Source organism: Mixophyes fleayi, chromosome 10 (assembly GCF_038048845.1).
Source record: "Mixophyes fleayi isolate aMixFle1 chromosome 10, aMixFle1.hap1, whole genome shotgun sequence".
Taxonomy (NCBI): domain Eukaryota; kingdom Metazoa; phylum Chordata; class Amphibia; order Anura; family Limnodynastidae; genus Mixophyes; species Mixophyes fleayi.
The window spans coordinates 104,005,096-104,028,267 of record NC_134411.1 but is presented as its reverse complement, the minus strand read 5'-3'; the positions used below and the strand labels follow the sequence as shown (position 1 = coordinate 104,028,267).

Genomic DNA, 23,172 nt, shown 5'->3' with positions numbered 1-23,172 from the left:
ACAGCACATATAGTATTTTTATGACAGAACATTTTGTCCCCTGGTCAATGTATAGTTATATTTCCTCACATCACCATTTCTCTCCAGCCTGTATAATCACCAGGTTACCCCAGGGCACAGGGCGTAAAAGATTATAGTATCATATTGGCAGCAATAGAGGACTTACCTAAAGGACTCAGTCAATGGACACCTCACATTTCATCTGTATATTATAACTTACTGCTGACACTGAAATTACTGACCGTAAGTGACATAAAATTTCGGGTCAGGGAACAATAACTCTGTAATCCGGTGACCCTATTACACCCGGCTAGAACGCTGCGTCTCCCACCTCTGTGGTTCTCCAGGTCCAGGAGCTGACTGGCAAATTGTAGCCCGGGGTGACTCGACTCAGCAGCCTATTACAAAGGAAAACAATGCAGGTTGCCTATGACACCCCCCCCCACCCCAAAAAAAAACCACCCCTCAGTTGTACCTCCCCAGGGCTATTCGCCAATCCTGCCCTCCATTATCCTGTTAGCAGAATGCTAGACTAGACTGCCCGCCACTGGCGTGGGATGCCCACGTTCTGGGGCAGAGGGGTGTCAGATAAAATAGATTTTAGATTGAATTGCTTTGGGAAAAACCAAGACGACCCAGATGATACCCAAACTTCGTGTTTTTGCAGGATGGCCGCTATGGTCATTTAGGGGGCAGGCTGTGGGCATCTCTGGGTGTACCCGGTTAGAGCCGAGGTTAGTGGTCATGAATTTGGTAGTATGATAACTATTCTTATTCTGTAAGATGTAGACATAAAGCCGATCTGCAGGCTCCGTGTTAGTATTGGCTGTTGTACGACGTCTTTTTGTCACCAAGGCTGGAGTTGATGTAGTGATTTGTGTTCCTCTCCCTCCAAAGCATTTTATACATTTCTGTAAAGCCTTGTGATCTCCTGCATGTAGGGCACGTTATTCCCTACAGAGAGGTTCACACGAAGCCACTGAAGCAGTCACAGAGAGCGTCAGGCAGCATAGAGGCCTGTTACATATTACAGCTTATAACAATCCCAAATGTTCTGTGGTCTGGTCCTCCTCACCTCCCACCTGCTGCAGCATCAAATGGGTTAATACCTGATGCTGCTGTTAGTGGGTTGGGCCATGGTTGGGAATAGGTTAAACCTCAGCACTATGGGATTAAAGGGTATATTTATTAATTTAAAGGTAAATATTTAATGTATGGCGCTGGTTAGTAACTGGCGCAGCCCCAGAAAGGGCTGGGAGTGTAAATGTATTTATTTTCATATTCATGTATTGATTTACGAGGTAACATGCCATGTTGCAGGAAGCTTGTTTTTTTTTTGGAAAAACGAACTCCCATGCTAATTAAGTCTTTTCATCTCAGATAGACCAACACATGTTTTTAGTCTGAACGCCCAGCAGGAGGCCGTTACCTTCCTATCCTGTGTCTTAGAACCTGTCTGAATAATGGACCAACCAGTGAGTTGGGAAATCACAGAGTGATGTCAATTTGCTTAAATTGTGCTATCTCCAAGTCTATAGAATATTACATTCTGAGGGAAACATCAGATGTAATATCTCAGACATTGTGGTGCCAGCTAGGATCAGGGGCCTGAGTTACCCCCTGACAACATGCGTGTCAGAAACTGTACAAAAAGAGCCCTGTTTGACCATGTTTTGTATTATTCCATCTGTAACTTCTGGATATCACTAGTACCACAAACTAGTGTGTAACTGTCCTTATTAGGACACTTGAGCTAATAAAACATCACTGCTTCAAGATCCTGTAATAACTGTGACCTACAGATTAGACCAATCTAGTCCGTTATCCATCTGTTCTGAGGTTGCACCCAGCATCCAGTACCAACGCTCTGCCCGCTACCCTGCAGCAGCTCTGGCCAGTGTGATAGGCCGGGGGGAACCATCCACAGCAACCCTGATCTGAAGGGAGAGGTCAGGGGTACCAGCCCAGGTGCCCAGCGAGGGGGTACACGAGCAGCGAGAGTTACCCAGCAGGATGCGGTTCTAGGTGCCGGCAGAGGAGCCTAGTGGTGACAGCAGAAGCCCCTCGTACTGAGTTTAGAAGGGCGCAGTTGGGATAAAGAAAGGAGTTGGTGGCAAGGTGAACCCATCCGGTCCCCAGCACCACAACAGACAGGTGGGGTAGGAGGTCCATGTTGTCACATGTTCTAAGAAGACTCAAAATTATTTTCAAAAGCATCAAAGACTCTTACAAAAGTTTTCCCCTCTGTCCCGGTTTCGGTGTGAATGGGCATTCGATGGTGATTGTTGGCACCAACCGATTTCCAGGTGTCACATGGGAACTACGGTGCTACGGGGGGCTGTTCCCGGGAGTGATGGGTAGAGGGAGACTAGTAATGTGGTAATAGAGACACGAGTATGAGTCACACTTATGGTTTGTGCGACGTGGGCGAGTGGCCGATGCAGCAATGATGGAGCAGTTACATCCCGAATTAGCCATCAGCAGCTCATGTAACCCATATTCTGTCCTGGTTTCCAGTCTACAGGCCGGAGCATAGAGCACAGTGACACTTACTACCACCCCGGGCAGGGGTCTTATTGGCCTCTCGCACACACAATACTGTGTATTGTACTGTGATGTCAGTAAGACACAGATAGACCAACATAGATATATATATATAATATGCTTCCTGGCTTGTTCAGATGTCCTGTCCACGTATATTCCATCCCCGCTACCTGCATGGTCTCTGCACTACATATACTGCCCTGCCGCTACCTCTGCATATGGGGGGGGGGCTGAGCTGCTGCTGGGTGTCTAACTCCCGTCCTGTAGTGCCCATGGGTGACACACACTAACCCCCCCCCCCCCCCAGACCTGGTGAATCAGACACATTACACACTCCCTCTCCCCAGAACACTGATTAATGTACTGATCCCTGTACAGTGCTGGGCCCCATAATGACTCTGTAAAGGGCCACTGACCCTAACAACACTATTAGCAACGTTCCCAGATGTATGAACTGGAGAGTGAGTGTGAGCTATTGCTTTCTGTTGTCAGGCATCCCAGGCTGCGGTGCAGATAGTGGGATTACTGACAGACATTGTTTCCTGGGTACAGTGCCCAGACTGCCCCTTGGTGGGGGCCCATCCTCTGTCCTATCAGAGCCGCAATGTGTGTGGACAGGAGCATGGCTTCCTATTGGTCTCCATGGTAACCCCCTTCCTCCCCGGGGCCACATCTAAGGGGTGGAAGCAGAGAATGGCCGTCGTCTTGTTCCTGTGTTAAAAAAAATGAATATTCAGGTCACATTTCTTACTCTGGTGACACAATAATATTTATCTGTATGTAATTCTCAGTATCTGATGTTACATTGTATGTACGGGAACATGCACAGTAACGCTCCTCTTGTCCTGTGTCCCGCACAGTAACACTCCTCTTGTCCTGTGTCCCGCACAGTAACGCTCCTCTTGTCCTGTGTCCCGCACAGTAACACTCCTCTTGTCCTGTGTCCCGCACAGTAACACTCCTCTTGTCCTGTGTCCCGCACAGTAACACTCCTCTTGTCCTGTGTCCCGCACAGTAACACTCCTCTTGTCCTGTGTCCCGCACAGTAACACTCCTCTTGTTCTGTGTCCCGCACAGTAACACTCCTCTTGTCCTGTGTCCCGCACAGTAATAATCCTCTTGTCCTGTGTCCCGCACAGTAACACTCTTCTTGTTCTCTGTCCCGCACAGTAACACTCCTCTTGTTCTCTGTCCCGCACAGTAACACTCCTCTTGTTCTCTGTCCCGCACAGTAACACTCCTCTTGTTCTCTGTCCCGCACAGTAACACTCCTCTTGTTCTCTGTCCCGCACAGTAACACTCCTCTTGTTCTCTGTCCCGCACAGTAACACTCCTCTTGTTCTCTGTCCCGCACAGTAACACTCCTCTTGTTCTCTGTCCCGCACAGTAACACTCCTCTTGTCCTGTGTCCCGCACAGTAACACTCCTCTTGTCCTGTGTCCCGCACAGTTAACACTCCTCTTGTCCTGTGTCCCGCACAGTAACACTCCTCTTGTCCTGTGTCCCGCACAGTAACACTCCTCTTGTCCTGTGTCCCGCACAGTAACACTCCTCTTGTCCTGTGTCCCGCACAGTAACACTCCTCTTGTTCTGTGTCCCGCACAGTAACACTCCTCTTGTCCTCTGTCCCGCACAGTAACACTCCTCTTGTTCTGTGTCCCGCACAGTAACACTCCTCTTGTTCTGTGTCCCGCACAGTAACACTCCTCTTGTTCTGTGTCCCGCACAGTAACACTCCTCTTGTTCTGTGTCCCGCACACTAACACTCCTCTTGTCCTGTGTCCCGCACACTAACACTCCTCTTGTCCTGTGTCCCGCACAGTAACACTCCTCTTGTCCTGTGTCCCGCACAGTAACACTCCTCTTGTCCTGTGTCCCGCACAGTAACACTCCTCTTGTCCTGTGTCCCGCACAGTAACACTCCTCTTGTCCTGTGTCCCGCACAGTAACACTCCTCTTGTCCTGTGTCCCGCACAGTAACACTCCTCTTGTCCTGTGTCCCGCACAGTAACACTCCTCTTGTCCTGTGTCCCGCACAGTAACACTCCTCTTGTCCTCTGTCCCGCACACTAACACTCCTCTTGTTCTCTGTCCCGCACAGTAACACTCCTCTTGTTCTCTGTCCCGCACAGTAACACTCCTCTTGTCCTCTGTCCCGCACAGTAACACTCCTCTTGTCCTCTGTCCCGCACAGTAACACTCCTCTTGTTCTGTGTCCCGCACAGTAACACTCCTCTTGTTCTCTGTCCCGCACACTAACACTCCTCTTGTCCTGCGTCCAGCACAGTAACACTCCCCTTGTTTTCTGCCCCGCACAGTAACACTCCTCTTGTTCTCTGTCCGGCACAGTAACACTCCTCTTGTCCTGTGTCCCGCACAGTAACACTCCTCTTGTCCTCTGTCCCGCACACTAACACTCCTCTTGTTCTCTGCCCCGCACAGTAACACTCCTCTTGCCAGCTTGGCAGCAGTATGTCTCTGGAATATATTGTATAATGTTGGCCATGATGTGGGTGTAAGATATCAAAATAACATTCAGTGTTGTGTCCCCGAAACTGTGTTCATCTGTCAGCAAAACATGACGCCAGGAGACCGTACAACACATCCACGCACTACGCTACACTACATCACACACACACACACACACTACACACTTAACACTACAATACCCCCTGGGTGGCAGAACTTTGCATTTTACCACATTACTGGGGGCTGCAGTGCACTGATGTGATGGGGGTTGGAGACTATTATTAAACACTGGCCGTGGTGCATTAGGACCCCCTGACTGGGGGATGTAGGCGGATGAGGAGGAGGGGGGGGGGTACAGACTTGGGGACACCCCAGGGTGTGCCCGGTGTTGGGGTCTGTATAACACACAGTACACAGTAAGTGGAAGGATTGGACCCCCAGGTGCTGTGCTGCTGTACGATAGCCGGCCTCTGGGGGGCGCTGGTTATTATCCAGGTGTATATAAATAAAACTGCGCAGTTCCTGGTGTACATTCTCACATCCTGGCGCCACCTCATTGTAACCTGCGTCCGACTCTGCGCTAGTTGGAGAGATGAGATTCTCTATCACTGTGTCAGACCCCTGATTACTTTCTGTATCACACTTCATCCTCCAATAATGATGGAACAGCGCCATCCGGTGGTCGCTTTATGTCAAATCATAGAACAAGAAGGAGCAGATCTGAAGATACGTGTGGGGATGAATACAGCTGCAGGAATATAACATTGTGGAATATAAATTCGCAAAGGAGCGCACAGGAAAAATTAAACTATTGAATTAGTCACCTGTTAATAATATATGCATTAATGATAAAACAGTTGTACCCTATGTAATACTCCGATCACCCCCTGCAACGAGGACAGATGAGTTTTCAGGGTAATTTACTATTGCAGTCACAGGAGGCCCCAGTGATTGACTCCTAATTCTCTGGGCTGATGCGCGACTGAGGCATGCGCACATGCAATTTGCGTAAATCAGCGCAGAAGAGAGCAGCATCCATAGGACTGAATGGCTGATGCAGCCTCAGCAGAGAGTGTCTGCAGTTTGTAGTGCAGGGTAATTATAGGGATCTTTTAATGTAAACTTGTTTGAGAAAACAGTTTTAAACAAATTATATTTATATAATGCGGTGTTAAATAGAATAAAACTTTGTATCTTGTCACTACAGGGAAATAAATGTTTATATACTGGAGAAGGATGCAGCTTAGTACCATCCATTAAGAATATTGTGTTGCTGAGAATTCCTCTTTAGCGGATTACTAGGTAAATTAGGCTGGGCGGTCGCAGATGGGCGCAGGAAGCCGATTTATGGCCAAGAACTAGAAGCCAAATCCGTAATTACCTGCTGACCTCTAGGAGATCCATAAGTCAGATTTATGTCCATGCTTCATATTATATCCCATGTATGTTCTGTCCCATGTATGTTCTGTCCCATGTATGTGATCTGACACTTGGTGATATTATTCTTATCTCCTACAGAGCTCGTATCCAATCTGGGAGGATTTCAGCTCTAAAGCCACAAAACTGCACTCTCAGCTCAGGTAGGTGATCTTCTAAATCTACTAAATATTACTTTATAGGAGCATTATAGCTTTTTTACACTTTATCTATAAATATATATATCCAGTTCTGGAAGCATAAAGAACAAGAACGTCTCCAGAACAACGCTATTTAGTGCTAGTGGGGATTGTGGATCAGGAAGGACAATTTGTGGTCTACAACTCACCATCTAGATCAGTGGTCAGGGAACAGGGGTAAATTACCCTAAATGGGGTAAAAATGAAGTTCCTGTGGGTAATGCTGCCGATTCACATGCTGTCAGTGGGATTGTTGACCCTTTTAAATGTGAAATTGCTGTTGTACCAGAAGAGCCTCAAGGGTTGTCAGAGACACTTCTTGAGCTTCGATGCAATAATGAAGCACGTATTGCATTTGAAAACAAAGCAGATCTGTCATATTTTTGGATGTCAACAGCTGCAAAGGCATCAAAATTGCACATGAGGAGGCAGTCAAAAAGTTGCTGCCTTTTGCAACAACCTACCTTTGCGAACAAGGATTTTCCACTCTGACGAACATAAAAACAAAGCGGAGAAATCGATTGGACGCTGAAGACTGTATCCAAATTGCTCTGACATCAAAATGCCCCAATATTGATGCTCTCGTATCAAAACTGAAGCAACCTCATTTCTCCAAAACCTGAAGTTTTGAAGTTGAAGCTTTCAAAGAAATTTTGAATAGATTCAATAACATTTTGAATTCCAATAATTAATAATATATGATTTCCTTCCTTTCAAATAAAGGGAGTAACGTCGGCGTATCTAAATATATTTGGGGGTAAAAGGTAAAAAAGTTCCCTGACCCCTGATCTAGACCAACCAAATGTGTGTTGTCCCCTCATCTAAAAGACTTCAGACGATACTCACTGCAAAGGCTGCTCAAGTGCTCATTCGCTTTCCGAGGACCGAGACTAAACTAATCTGCCGACACCACATAAGATAAATATTAAACAGGACGTAAGACAACTCCATCGTTATACCCTTGTGTGTATTACAGATTCTGCAGAACCTCACCCACAATCAGACACCCAAACTCACCCTACACCCACAGCATTTCCACACCAACGTTTGCTCCTCACCCAGCAAAATTTCAGCCCATTTCTACAGACATCATGAACGGGAAAACAATATCTACGTTACTGCAAGTCTTACTCCATGGTGGTCACGTCCATTGGGAATTTTGAAGAGGGAGGTAGTGGTTTAGACCGATGGGAAGAATAAGACGAGTCTGGTGCCAGAAACTGTAGAGCAGGAATAAAAGTATCAGCACAAGATAAAAGTTTTAGCCTTTAGGTTTCCACCAGATTCTGATCATGGACCATCTCCTTCTCCTGCAGGACCACCGTTCTGGCCGCTGTTGCCTTTCTTGATGCTTTTCAGAAAGTGGCGGACATGGCGACCAATACTCGAGGTGAGCCCCACTTCACTGGTTTCGTTTTGAGACTCTTGGTTAATTAGAATTATTCTATAATATAACTAAAATATAAGCAAAACCTACATTTCAGTCCCAATGGGAAGAAGCGCTTTCCTGACCTTTATCTCAAAACGTGATCGAACGTCTGGTGAAGCTTCTCCCACAGGGTTCAAAAAAACTAACAAACATAAGTTACATAAATTCACTCCTGTGTCCTGGAACTGTTGGTATCACTAGTGGCAGCCGGCTCTGGAGATACCACTAACATTAGATAAAATATCTCTGAAAGAGAAGACATCTCCTTTGGAGATTAAATGGTAGAAGCTCCAATGATTCAACGTACTCTGGTTCTGACGGAGAACTGCGTGTTTTATATTGCAGGAGCGACACGGGACATTGGATCCGCACTAACCCGGATGTGTATGAGACACCGAAGTATTGAGAGTAAACTGAGACACTTCACCAAGTGAGACCAACATTAATATCAATAATATCTATTATTTCTTATTTCCAGAAATAGGTAGTCATGACGGGGCACCTTGTCCCAGCAGTGTCATGTAACAGACCACGTTCTCCATCTAACCAGCCATAATGTCACCTTGTCCCAGCAGTGTCATGTAACAGACCATGTTCTCCACCTGACCAGCCATAATGTCACCTTGTCCCAGCAGTGTCATGTAACAGACCACGTTCTCCATCTAACCAGCCATAATGTCTCCTTGTCCCAGCAGTGTCATGTAACAGACCACGTTCTCCACCTGACCAGCCGTAATGTCACCTTGTCCCAGCAGTGTCATGTAACAGACCACGTTCTCCATCTAACCAGCCATAATGTCTCCTTGTCCCAGCAGTGTCATGTAACAGACCACGTTCTCCACATGACCAGCCATAATGTCTTCTTGTCCCAGCAGTGTCATGTAACAGACCACGTTCTCCATCCTACCAGCCATAATGTCACCTTGTCCCAGCAGTGTCATGTAACAGACCACGTTCTCCATCTAACCAGCCATAATGTCTCCTTGTCCCAGCAGTGTCATGTAACAGACCACGTTCTCCATCTGACCAGCCGTAATGTCACCTTGTCCCAGCAGTGTCATGTAACAGACCACGTTCTCCATCTAACCAGCCATAATGTCTCCTTGTCCCAGCAGTGTCATGTAACAGACCACGTTCTCCACCTGACCAGCCATAATGTCTTCTTGTCCCAGCAGTGTCATGTAACAGACCACGTTCTCCATCTGACCAGCCATAATGTCACCTTGTCCCAGCAGTGTCATGTAACAGACCACGTTCTCCATCTGACCAGCCATAATGTCACCTTGTCCCAGCAGTGTCATGTAACAGACCACGTTCTCCATCTGACCAGCCATAATGTCACCTTGTCCCAGCAGTGTCATGTAACAGACCACGTTCTCCATCTGACCAGCCATAATGTCACCTTGTCCCAGCAGTGTCATGTAACAGACCACGTTCTCCACCTGACCAGCCGTAATGTCTCCTTGTCCCAGCAGTGTCATGTAACAGACCACGTTCTCCACCTGACCAGCCATAATGTCTCCTTGTCCCAGCAGCAGTGTCATGTAACAGACCACGTTCTCCATCTGACCAGCCATAATGTCTCCTTGTCCCAGCAGTGTCATGTAACAGACCACGTTCTCCATCTGACCAGCCATAATGTCACCTTGTCCCAGCAGTGTCATGTAACAGACCACGTTCTCCATCTGACCAGCCATAATGTCACCTTGTCCCAGCAGTGTCATGTAACAGACCACGTTCTCCATCTGACCAGCCATAATGTCTCCTTGTCCCAGCAGCAGTGTCATGTAACAGACCACGTTCTCCATCTGACCAGCCATAATGTCACCTTGTCCCAGCAGCAGTGTCATGTAACAGACCACGTTCTCCATCTGACCAGCCATAATGTCACCTTGTCCCAGCAGTGTCATGTAACAGACCACGTTCTCCATCTGACCAGCCATAATGTCTCCTTGTCCCAGCAGCAGTGTCATGTAACAGACCACGTTCTCCATCTGACCAGCCATAATGTCTCCTTGTCCCAGCAGCAGTGTCATGTAACAGACCACGTTCTCCATCTGACCAGCCACAATGTCACCTTGTCCCAGCAGTGTCATGTAACAGACCACGTTCTCCATCTGACCAGCCATAATGTCTCCTTGTCCCAGCAGCAGTGTCATGTAACAGACCACGTTCTCCACCTGACCAGCCATAATGTCTCCTTGTCCCAGCAGCAGTGTCATGTAACAGACCACGTTCTCCATCTGACCAGCCACAATGTCACCTTGTCCCAGCAGTGTCATGTAACAGACCACGTTCTCCATCTGACCAGCCACAATGTCACCTTGTCCCAGCAGTGTCATGTAACAGACCACGTTCTCCATCTGACCAGCCATAATGTCTCCTTGTCCCAGCAGTGTCATGTAACAGACCACGTTCTCCATCTGACCAGCTGTAATGTCTCCTTGTCCCAGCAGTGTCATGTAACAGACCATGTTCTCCATCTGACCAGTAATACTGCCTCTGCTCCCGTTTCTTCCATTGTTGTATTAGATAATCGCTACGCAGAAGTTTAATTACCCCTATTCTGTCTCTTCAGTGCCCTCATGGAGAGTTTAATTAATCCTCTTCAGGAACGAATAGAAGACTGGAAAAAAACTGCAAATACACTGGACAAGGAACATGCACGAGGTAAGGAAAACATTTCTGCTGTGTCTTACCTGTAAATAGCCTATAACTCTGTAATACACAGGAATATCCTCATCATAGCATGGCGGTATCTAACCCCCACTAACCACCATTATTGTATCTAACCACTGTCATTGTATCGAACATCCATTCACCCCCATCATTGTATCTACCCCCCACTAATTACCATTGTCCACACCCTCTCTCCTCGGAGTCTGATCAGTGTATCTTTCTATTTGCCCTGTCCTTGTCTGCAGAATACAAACGAGCTCGTCATGAGATCAAGAAGAAATCTTCCGATACACTAAAGCTGCAGAAAAAAGCACGTAAAGGTAAAATCTTGTCCCAAGAACTCACAATCTAACACTTGTGTAGCAATATGTAGGAAGGTACGTCATAAAGCAAATCTATATGGACTAACATAGGAAAATCATGGATAGTCTGAAAGTGGATAATATTGACATTATCCACCCACTTTTGAATAAGAACCAAGAAATATATGTAACTGTAGTATGAAAACCCCACTTCATGTGATGTTACATACGGTGCCCGAACCCTAATGTGCGCTTCAGAAGACTGAAAATCACCCAAAAATGTATTAACATTTAATTGCACATAAAGGGTAACTAAACTAAGTAAAATGTGATCCAATATGAAACAGGGGGCTGTTATCTGTAACCCTGGTACAATATAAGTGTTACTGTAACCATGGAAACCACAGTACAATGCAAGCGTTACTGTAACCATGGAAACCACAGTACTATGTAAGTGTTACTGTAACCATGGAAACCACAGTACAATGCAAGTGTTACTGTAACCATGGAAACCACAGTACTATGTAAGCGTTACTGTAACCATGGAAACCACAGTACTATGTAAGTGTTACTGTAACCATGGAAACCCCAGCACAATGTGAGTGTCGGATACTGTAACCATAGAAACACTGTTCCAATGCAAGTGTTACTGTAACTGTGGAGGCCTCAGAACACTGTTGGTGTAGGTCACTGTGACCATGGTAACCGCAGCACCCACATGTGAGTCCAGTTACTGTAACCATGGTAACTGCAGCACAATGCAAATGTCAGTTAATATAAATAGATTACAGCGATTCAGTCACTTCCTGACACTCAACACTCGGATGGGGGGGGGGGGTTATATTGCATCTATCTGCCCTGCAAAGCTTTAACCATTTCCTGCTTGTGGCACGCTTCTGGGGTGTGATTGGGGTGTAGAGGTGAGGAGGGTGGTGACGTTTGGGGTGTCTCTACGTACCTGCCAGTCTCTCACTAATTCTCTTTCCTTTTCTCTTGCATCGTCTTCCTTCCACTTTGATTTCCTTCCTATAGAAGTTGTAGGTAAGTGACGTTTGTGTGTATTGTAGGGATCACCCTCCATGTGTGATAGAGACATACTGAGAGGGCATGGATTGCGTGTTACTGTGTGTACATCTGATAGAAACATGTATGTGTCATAGGCCCATGCCTGGATTGTATCAGTAAATCCCACTGACCTGGCGATAAATTCCTTTTATGTCCATTTCTGCATCTTCTCTCCCCCGAAAAACAGTAATATAGATCCACAGCGCTCAGATGTTTAGGGGGGTATTCAATTGTTAGCGTTAACGCTCTCAAACGAGCGCTCAAAAAATATTACCGTTTATACAGTAATATTGCGCTCGAAAAGCGTTAATACGGTAGTTTACTCGCGGAATTTCAGCTCGCCGCACAGGGAGCGGTGAGCTGAAATTCCGCGAGTAATTACCGTATTAACGCTAAGATTTTTTGAGCGCTCGTTTGAGAGCGTTAACGCTAACAATTGAATACCCCCCTTAGTGTTACCCCCCAGCAGTGATCTGACCCTAATTACCACTACCCCAATCTATATCTCCCTGCTGGAGCACAGGTGTAATCATTACTGACTGATACAATGTAACAGATCCACAGGTGGTATAATTATCTCACCTGTCACCTGGAAGCTGCACTGTGAGGAGCCCTGAGGACTGGGGGAAACACTGATCTATATAGATCTAATTCACATTCCCAGTGAATTACCTAAAATCCATGTTCTCAGGCACAGTAACCACTGCACATCAGATGGGGATCTTTATAAACTCAGCCCTAGAACTCCCAAAAGTCAAAATTTATATATATATATATATATATATATATATATATATATATATATATATACTGACAGAGTTTTCTTTTACACTGTATGTGAATTGTTCATATTTGCACTGAAATACTAAGACGTGTTATTTTTATTCTTATCAATGATTAATTTTAGTGAAGGAGTCAGATTGGTAAAAATGTATTTTAAAGGCTAATTAAGGGGGGTATTCAATTGTTCGGCTTGACGGCCGAAAAACTCGTGCTCTAAAACTATTACCGTTAATACGGTAATTACTCGCTGAATTTCAGCTCGCAGCGAGTAAATGACCGTATGAACGGTTTTTAAGCGCACTTTTACCGTATTAACGGTAATAGTTTTAGAGCACGAGTTTTTCGGCCGTCAAGCCGAACAATTGAATACCCCCCTAAGAATGGCGCACAGTGTAATAAAGAAAATACATTAACTTCTAAATGTAAATAATGGATATTTAAATGAACTGTATAGAGAAACATTCAAATAAATTAATAGAAGGTAAAGATGGCCTTGCCCCATGAGCTTACAATCTATGAGGTATGAGAACACACGATACAGAAGGTAAAGATGGCCTTGCCCCATGAGCTTACAATCTACGAGGTGTGGGGAACACACTATACAGAAGGTAAAGATGGCCTTGCCCCATGAGCTTACAATCTACGAGGTGTGGGGAACACACTATACAGAAGGTAAAGATGGCCTTGCCCCATGAGCTTACAATCTGAGTTGTGAGAACATATGATACAGAAAGTCTTGCCCCATGAGCTCACTATCTATGAGGTGTGGGGTACACATGAGTTGTAGAATAACAATGTAGCTGGGGGAGGGGACAGTGTGTGCGGCTGCCACCAATAATAAAGCAGCTCCCGGTGGGGGGTACGGCTGGCATGTGGGGATACGGTGTGAGGTGGAGACACAGAACCGGTCACTGTAGACATCTTACACCAGCTGCCGGCAGTCATGATTATACACACACGGCAGCGTATAGTGAGAGTGTGTATGACTGTGAGCGGTGTCTTATTTCTGGGAAGTGCTGAGGACAGAATGGAGAACGAGTGTCAGCTCTTGGTTTGTTTATCACGTAGGGAAGGGCGACTTACAACCGCAGCTGGACCATGCTCTACAAGACGTAAATGACATGTACCTGCTACTGGAGGAGACCGAGAAGCAGGCTGTCCGCAGGGCGCTGATCGAGGAGCGCGGGCGCTTCTGTACTTTTATTGCACTGTTGCAGCCTGTTGTGGTGAGTACCCAATAATACTAGCACATTACCACCATGTCTACTGAGGGCGCTCACATTACCACCATGTCTACTGAGGGCGCTCACATTACCACCATGTCTACTGAGGGCGCTCACATTATGGCCATGTCTACTGAGGGCGCTCACGTTACCACCATGTCTACTGAGGGCGCTCACATTACCACCATGTCTACTGAGGGCGCTCACATTACCACCATGTCTACTGAGGGCACTCACATTACCAATATGTCTACTGAGGGCGCTCACATTACCACCATGTCTACTGAGGGCGCTCACATTACTGCCATGTCTACTAAGGGCGCTCACATTACCACCATTTCTACTAAGGGCGCGCTCACATTACCACCATTTCTACTAAGGGCGCGCTCACATTACCGACCATGTCTACTAAGGGCGCGCTCACATTACCGACCATGTCTACTAAGGGCGCTCACATTACCACCATGTCTACTGAGGGCACTCACATTACTGCCATGTCTACTAAGGGCGCTCACATTACCACCATTTCTACTAAGGGCGCGCTCACATTACCGACCATGTCTACTAAGGGCGCGCTCACATTACCGACCATGTCTACTAAGGGCGCGCTCACATTACCGACCATGTCTACTAAGGGTGCGCTCACGTTACCGCCATGTCTACTAAGGGCGCGCTCACATTACCGACCATGTCTACTAAGGGCGCTCACATTACCGCCATGTCTACTAAGGGCGCTCACGTTACCGCCATGAGTCATTAATGAAAGGAAATAAATGAGTAACTTTTCACCTGGGCAAAACTATGTTGTATTGGAGGGGGAGGTAAATATAAAATGTGGGGACAGATTTCTAGTTGGGGTAGGACATGTTCTAGATCAACTTTAAAGCTATCAAGTATTTGTGTGCTACATGAAAAAACAGCCAGCATTTAACTTATGTGCAAAATAATAAACTAATTTGCACCCTTTGCATTGCAACATGGTTTGTCCAGGTTAATGAACCAGGCCCTGTATTGCATGTGTGAGATTATCAAGTATCTGATTATGTTTATATTTTACAATGAGATTATGATCTAGGGAGAGATGTCATCTATCTTATGGCAGTGTGCACAGATCTCTGGTTATTAGATCTATGCCGTTAGATCAGTGTTGATTCTCACTATAGAAATCATCTTCTGGCTTTTGAAATATTCAGGGTGATGGGTCTCCTAATGGTTTCAATTTTCTAAACCGTCTATCTTGCAGTTGTTTACTTTGTATACCTCTCTCCAATATACGTGTGTGTGTGTGTGTATATATATATATATGTGTGTGTGTGTGTATATATATATATATATGTGTGTGTGTGTGTGTGTATATATATATATATGTGTGTGTGTGTGTGTGTGTGTGTGTATATATATATATGTGTGTGTGTGTGTGTGTGTGTCTATATATATATATGTATGTCTGTCTGTCCAGTATTTCATCTGCTTTATAATTCTATGTATTTGGAGTGTATTGCACGTAGAGAGCACGTTAGTTAAAGTGACACTTCAGAGACGCAGATGACCGGTACCTGCTCCGTATCTATGTACTAACGTGCGCCTGTTCCTGGTTTCAGAACGGAGAGATTCACATGCTGGGAGAGGTGACACACTTACAGGCGATCATCGACGACCTTGTGGTGCTGAGTGATGAACCTCACAAACTGCCCACAGCCAGCGAACAGGTGAGACGGGGAATATAATATATAATACACAGCTCCTGGTATATGTCACAGCGACAGGAGATTGGGTATGCCTGTATATAATACACAGCTCCTGGTATACGTCACAGCGACGGGAGATGAGGAATGTGCCTGTATATAATACACAGCTCCTGGTATATGTCACAGCGACGGGAGATGAGGAATGTGTCTGTATATAATACACAGCTCCTGGTATACGTCACAGCGACGGGAGATGAGGAATGTGTCTGTATATAATACACAGCTCCTGGTATACGTCACAGCGACGGGAGATGAGGAATGTGTCTGTATATAATACACAGCTCCTGGTATATGTCACAGCGACGGGAGATGAGGAATGTGTCTGTATATAATACACAGCTCCTGGTATACGTCACAGCGACGGGAGATGAGGAATGTGTCTGTATATAATACACAGCTCCTGGTATACGTCACAGCGACGGGAGATGAGGAATGTGTCTGTATATAATACACAGCTCCTGGTATATGTCACAGCGACGGGAGATGAGGAATGTGTCTGTATATAATACACAGCTCCTGGTATACGTCACAGCGACGGGAGATGAGGAATGTGTCTGTATATAATACACAGCTCCTGGTATACGTCACAGCGACGGGAGATGAGGAATGTGTCTGTATATAATACACAGCTCCTGGTATACGTCACAGCGACGGGAGATGAGGAATGTGTCTGTATATAATACACAGCTCCTGGTATACGTCACAGCGACGGGAGATGAGGAATGTGTCTGTATATAATACACAGCTCCTGGTATACGTCACAATGACGGGAGATGAGGAATGTGTCTGTATATAATACACAGCTCCTGGTATACGTCACAACGACGGGAGATGAGGAATGTGTCTGTATATAATACACAGCTCCTGGTATACGTCACAGCGACGGGAGATGAGGAATGTGTCTGTATATAATACACAGCTCCTGGTATACGTCACAGCGACGGGAGATGAGGAATGTGTCTGTATATAATACACAGCTCCTGGTATACGTCACAGCGACGGGAGATGAGGAATGTGTCTGTATATAATACACAGCTCCTGGTATACGTCACAGCGACGGGAGATGAGGAATGTGTCTGTATATAATACACAGCTCCTGGTATACGTCACAGCGACGGGAGATGAGGAATGTGTCTGTATATAATACACAGCTGTTCCTTCTGCAGGTTATTAAGGATCTGAAAGGTTCGGATTACTCTTGGTCCTATCAGACGCCGCCTTCCTCACCCAGCAGCTCTGGATCTCGAAATTCCAGTATGTGCAGGTGAGAGGTCTGTGGAGATAGAAATGGTCACGTAACCGCCAGTTGTCCGTAGAGGTCATGTGACTTTACTGTCTGTCTATCTATCTATCATTGTATCTGTCTATCTATCTATCTATCTATCTATCTATCTATCTATCTATCTATCTATCTATCATTGTATCTGTCTATCTATCTATCTATCTATCTATCTATCTATCTATCTATCTATCTATCTATCATTGTATCTATCTATCTATCTATCATTGTATCTATCTATCTATCTATCTATCTATCTATCTATCATTGTATCTATCTATCTATCTATCTATCTATCTATCTATCATTGTATCTATCTATCTATCTATCTATCATTGTATCTATCTATCTATCTATCTATCATTGTATCTATCTATCTATCTATCTATCATTGTATCTATCTATCATTGTATCTATCTATCTATCTATCTATCTATCTATCATTCTATCTATCTATCTATCTATCTATCTATCTATCTATCTATCATTGTATCTATCTATCTATCTATCATTGTATCTATCTATCTATCTATCTATCTATCTATCTATCTATCTATCTATCTATCTATCTATGTATCTATGTATCTATCTATCATTGTATCTATCTATCTATCTATCATTGTATCTATCTATCATTGTATCTATCTATCTATCATTGTATCTATCTATCATTGTATCTATCTATCTATCTATCTATCTATCTATCATTGTATCTATCTATCTATCTATCTATCTATCTATCATTGTATCTATCTATCATTGTATCTATCTATCTATCTATCTATCATTCTATCTATCTATCTATCTATCTATCTATCTATCTATCTATCATTGTATCTATCTATCTATCTATCTATCTATCTATCTATCATTGTATCTATCTATCTATCTATCTATCTATCTATCTATCATTGTATCTATCTATCTATCTATCTATCTATCTATCATTGTATCTATCTATCTATCTATCTATCTATCTATCATTGTATCTATCTATCTATCTATCTATCTATCATTGTATCTATCTATCTATCTATCTATCTATCTCTCATATCTATCTATCTCTATCTATCTCATATCTATCTATCAGTATATATCTTTATATAATGGTGCAGATGTTCCTGCATCAAAGTGCTTATAGAGATACCTGAGTGAAATCCATGTTTCATCCAATTCTCTTGTCCGTCAGGGATAATTCATGAATATTGTTATGTATGAATCTCTGACCCCATTAATATTCTGCCATTTATCCTAGTACAAAAGCTGCCCCCTCCTGGCCGCCAGCCTCGCACCCTCACTCACCGGGCTCCGCGTGCCGCTACCGCAGCCTCCCACAGCCCGGCGGAGCCCCCCAGCGCCTGATCAGCTCCTCCTCCCAGGATTCAGGGTGCAGTTCCCATGAGGCCATGTACTCCAAGCCTCCGTCACCGATGCCATCGGACATCACCAGCCAGGTAGTAATGTGCGCAAATAGCGCTGCTCTCAGGAACAGCGCCAGGTAACGGTGACACCTAACACGCTCCTGTCTTCTTCCTGCTCCTCAGAAGTCCTCCAGCTCCGCATCCTCTGAAGCTTCAGAGACCTGTCAGTCAGTCAGCGAGTGCAGCTCCCCGACTTCAGTGAGTGTCTGAGTTATCATGGGTTAATCCCATCCAAACACTACTGTAAGGCTGCATACAGGGTCAGTATGTAACATTAGATCCTGAAGTATCTTACAGACCATGTCGTCAGGATTTCCTCATCCTGCACAAGTGAATTAAGCAGTAATTATCACGGCTGTTCTTCCAGAGGGAGTCCTGAAATCCCGACCCACTAGTTTACTTGTGTACTGGATTTAATGAACGTTGCTATACATAATCTCCTGTATTAATGCCGTGTATCTGTTGCAGGATTGGTCCCGTTCTGGACCGTATGAGACGCCGCCCGCTAGTTCCCTCCAGCGCAGGAAGGATCGCGTTGAACACCTCCGCGAGGCAGAGCTGGGGCTGACTTATCAGAGTATGGAGGACCCGTACCGGCCCCGTATGTCTCCTGCTGTCATCGCTGCTAAGGTGATGGGCTGATGAATCACGATTCAGCTGACATAGCGGAACCTATCTGGGCAGCGATAGATACCAGTAGCCGCCATTGGACGGTAACTGACGTGAGATAAAACCTCTTATCCTCCACACGTCTGGAGAACGTCCTGAGTTATCTGCTGCTCAGTTACCCTGAGTGTCCTCCACGTTCTGTAAACACAGAGAGGAATCTTGTTTCCATTTCTGCTCTTTATAATATATATATTTTGCATTCTATATTCTGTGTAGGAAACAGTCTGGTTATTGCAACTGGTATTGAAATCTTTGCCTGTCTTATGGTTGGCAGCAGACCCGGGACTGTTGCAGGAACATGTAGAACGAGAGAGAGGCTCAGACTTATTAGGGATATTAATATCAACATGTTTTTTAGAATAGAGAAAAAGCTGCCTTGTATATGTCCATTTACTATAATACAGCCGCCACACTTAACTGGAGGGGTTAATACGCAATCAGCCAATCAAAAGCTGCTAATAGTCATCATCATCATTGTGTATCATTGGTCCATCCCTCCGGCACCCGCAGGAGATGTTCCTCCGACGATGCGCAGTTTGTGATGCGCCCACGTTTATTTGTATTGCAGTTACGTGAGCACATCCTTACTGTACTTATGTAACAATATAAATACCCAATATAAATAAAACCACTAAAGTCACTAAATAAGAAATAAAGGGGGCAAGTGGAGGGGGAGAAGACAGATGTAAGGAACGGACTTCCTGACTGGAGGTAGAGCAGAAGGAGCATATAGGGGATGATCGAGAGCAGCAGGGGGGGGGGAGGGTGAGGGGGGGCAGAGCACTGGGGGTGGGTGAGGTGGGGGGCAGAGCAGCGGGGAGGGGGCAGAGGAGTGGGGGGGGGGCAGGGGGCAGAGCAGCGAGGGGTGTGGCGGGGGGGGGGGGTGCACCAGGGTTTGAGGCAGGGGGCAGAGCAGCGGGTGGGTGAGGCAGGGGGCATATGAGATGTTTGAGGAAGAGATTTAATTTCAGATCGCATCGATTTTGGTAGAGAACAACGTAGCAAAGTCAGAGGCAGAAATAAAGGGTGGAGGAGGGGAAAGTAGGAAATTGAAAGTTGCGAGGGGGCGGCGGATGGTTGGAAGACTGGGAACTAATGAGAGATTTAAAGTAGGATTGTTTGGCTAGGGAGAGGGCAGAGCAGGAGGAGAAGAGGGCGAACTTGAAGTGGAGAAAGTCCGCCAGGGAACAAGATTTCCTCCAGTGTCGTTCGGCAGTGCGTGAGCAAAGGGTGAATTTATAGTGTTGGGGTCAAGGTTGGAGCAGCGGAGGGAGACAGCAGTGGTGGGGCAGACAGTCAACGGCGGAGGAGAGGGTGAGGTTGTAGAGGGAGGTCGCCAGGTTGAGACAGGTGAGGTTGGCTACAGGCAGAGAAGAGTTTCCAGGTAGGAGGAAAATACTGCAGGGTAAAGAGTGTTAAGATTAGCCAAGTGAGAGTGTGCTTAGAAGAGGGGAGTGGTGAGGGAGAAGGAAAGGAGATGATAGTCAGGAAGGGGGAACAGAGATATGGTGAAGTCAGAGAGGGAACAGCGGAGGCAAAAGACAAGGTCAAGAGCGTGGCCAAAACGGTGGGTGGGTGGGGAGGTCCATTGTGATTGGCCAAAAGAAGAGGAAGTTTAATGGAACCTGGGTCAGAGAGGATATCAATAGGAATATTGCAGTCGCCAGGACGATAGAGGGGAGGTCAGAAGAGGAGAAGTCGGGCCACATTGATGATGATGACTATTAGCAGCACTATGTAGCGTCTTCTGAGTGGCTGATTGTGTATTGACCCCTCTAGTGGATTATTATTGTTATTATTATAATTATAAGTCTTTCTTTATAGGGCGCCACAAGGTCTCCGCAGCGCCGTACAAAATACAGACCATACAGGGTAGAACCAAACAACAATAAACAAAAATTACCAGGACTTCAAAGCTCCTAACAGAGCTTACACTGTGGAGATGGAGCAGAAGAATAGATAGAGAGACAGGAGGGAAGAGGGTCCTGCTCGTGAGAGCTTACATCCTACAGGGAGGGGAACAGACAGCAGGCACAATGGGGAGTGGTGGGATATGGGAAGAGAGGTGATGGAGTCCGACATGGAGAGCAGGTTAGGTGGATGGCTGAGAGGCTTTGAGGAAGAGGTGAGTTTTAAGTGCCTGTTTGAATGTGCACAAGTTAGGGGACAGTTGGATGGAGCATGTGGGAGATTATTCCTGTGGAGGGGGCAGCCTGGGAGAAATCTTGGATTCTGAAGTGGGATGAGGTGATCAGAGTGGAGAAGAGGAGATGGTCACTGGCCGATCGCAGGGAACGGGATGGAGTGAGAGTAGAGAGGAGGCTGGAGATATAAGGGGCAGTGGAGTGGGAGAGAGCGTTGTAGGTGAGGGTGAGGAGTTTGAAGAGGATTCTGTAGGGGAAGGGGAGCCAGTGTAGGGCAAGGCAGCGAGGGGAGGCAGAAGAAGAGTGGCAGGAGAGGAAGATGAGTCTGGCAGCAGCGTTAAGTATAGACCTCAGGGGGGAAAGGGGGGAGAGAGGGAGACCGGTGAGGAGAAGGTTACAATAATCAAAACAGGAAATGATGAGTGTGTGAATAATAGTTTTGGTGGCATCCTGAGATAAAAAGGGCCGGCGATATTGCGGTGTTGAAGGCTACAGGGTTGGGATAGAGACTGAATTTGGGAGGCAAAGGAGAGGGAGGAGTCAAGGGTGACCCCCAGGCAGCAGAGTTGGGGAACAGATGAGATGGTGGGATTGTTGAGAGTGATAGAGAGATTAAGTTGGGAAGAAGATTTAGAAGGAGGGAAGACGATGAGCGATGTTAATTTTGAGAAAACATGAGGACATCCAAGAGGAGGTGGCAGAAAGGCGTCAGATACACGAGAGACAAGCGAGGGGGAGAGATCGGGAGAGGAGATGTAAAGTTGAATGTCATCCGTGTAGAGGTGATATTGGAGATCGAAAGAAGTGATGAGATCACCCAGGGAGCAAGTGTAGAAAAGGGTAAAGATCCAAGAACCGAACCCTGAGGAACTCTTACAGGGAGGGTGGGGGGGGGGGGAACCAGAAATGGATACAGAGAAGTCGGTTGGCAAAGAAGGAGGTAAACCAAGCGTATACAGAGCCAGAGAGAAAGAAGGGTCTGCAACAAGAGGGGGTGGTTGATGGTGTCAAAGGTTGCGGAGAGGTCCAGGAGGATGAGCAAGGAGAAGTGGCCCTTAGATTTAGCTGAGATGAGGTCATTAGTAACTTTGGCCAGAGCGGTTTCATTGGAGGGGAATGAACCAAGATTGGAGGGGGTCAAGGAGGGAATTGTCAGAGAGGTGCCTAGTGAGGGGGTTACAGACTATCCTAAAGTAGTTTAGAGGCATAGGGGAGAAGTGAGATGGGGTGGTTGTTAGTGACTGAAGTGGGGTCGAGTTTGGGTTTTTTGAGAATGGGAGAGAAAAGGGCATGTTTAAAGGAAGTGGGGACGATGCCAGTGGAGAGTGACATATTGAAGAGATAAGCAAGATAGGAGCAGGTAGTATGGGAGAAGGTACAGAGAAGGTGAAAGGTGATGGGATCCAGGAGGCAGGTAGAGGGGGAGAGGAAAGAATGAGGCAGTGGATTTCTTCACCCGAAGTAGGGCAAAAGGAGCACCAGAGTTGGTTGTTAGAGGAGGGCGGAGCACTTGGAGTTGCAGGAGAATGGGTCAAGGAGGAGATATCAAGTCAGATTGCCTCCTTTTTTTAATACAAAATTGAGGCTAAGTCAGTGGCAGAGAGGGAGAGTGGGATAAGGGGAAGGAGAGAGTTGAACGTAGTAAAGAGGCAGTAGGGATTTGTGAGTGTAGTTTAAGGGGGAGCAAGGGAGGAGGACAGAGTGAAGGAGAGAAGATGGTGGTCAGAGAGTGGGAAGGGAGAGTTGGAGAAGTCAGACCAATCACATAGTTGAGAGAAAACAAGGTCAAGGGAGTTACCAA

The 23,172-nt window shown here is 46.0% G+C and overlaps 1 protein-coding gene across 2 annotated transcripts in view; it reads left to right on the top strand.

Annotated features, from left to right (window-relative positions):
• MTSS2 (MTSS I-BAR domain containing 2) overlaps positions 1-23,172 on the top strand; it is a 47,500-nt gene that overhangs the window by 11,728 nt on the left and 12,600 nt on the right. Inside the window, exons 1-12 of one of the 2 annotated variants that reach the window (XM_075189410.1) lie at positions 6,229-6,315; positions 6,532-6,593; positions 7,946-8,019; positions 8,404-8,488; positions 10,637-10,728; positions 10,983-11,057; positions 13,956-14,113; positions 15,712-15,819; positions 17,025-17,122; positions 18,393-18,591; positions 18,682-18,756; positions 19,027-19,188. In XM_075189410.1, coding sequence (XP_075045511.1) covers positions 8,001-8,019; positions 8,404-8,488; positions 10,637-10,728; positions 10,983-11,057; positions 13,956-14,113; positions 15,712-15,819; positions 17,025-17,122; positions 18,393-18,591; positions 18,682-18,756; positions 19,027-19,188 — 1,071 coding nt within the window. In that variant the 5' untranslated portion in view covers positions 6,229-6,315; positions 6,532-6,593; positions 7,946-8,000. Of the gene's footprint in view, positions 1-6,228; positions 6,316-6,531; positions 6,594-7,945; positions 8,020-8,403; positions 8,489-10,636; positions 10,729-10,982; positions 11,058-13,955; positions 14,114-15,711; positions 15,820-17,024; positions 17,123-18,392; positions 18,592-18,681; positions 18,757-19,026; positions 19,189-23,172 lie in introns of those variants that run through there. The other variant, XM_075189409.1, reaches the window with a different exon arrangement.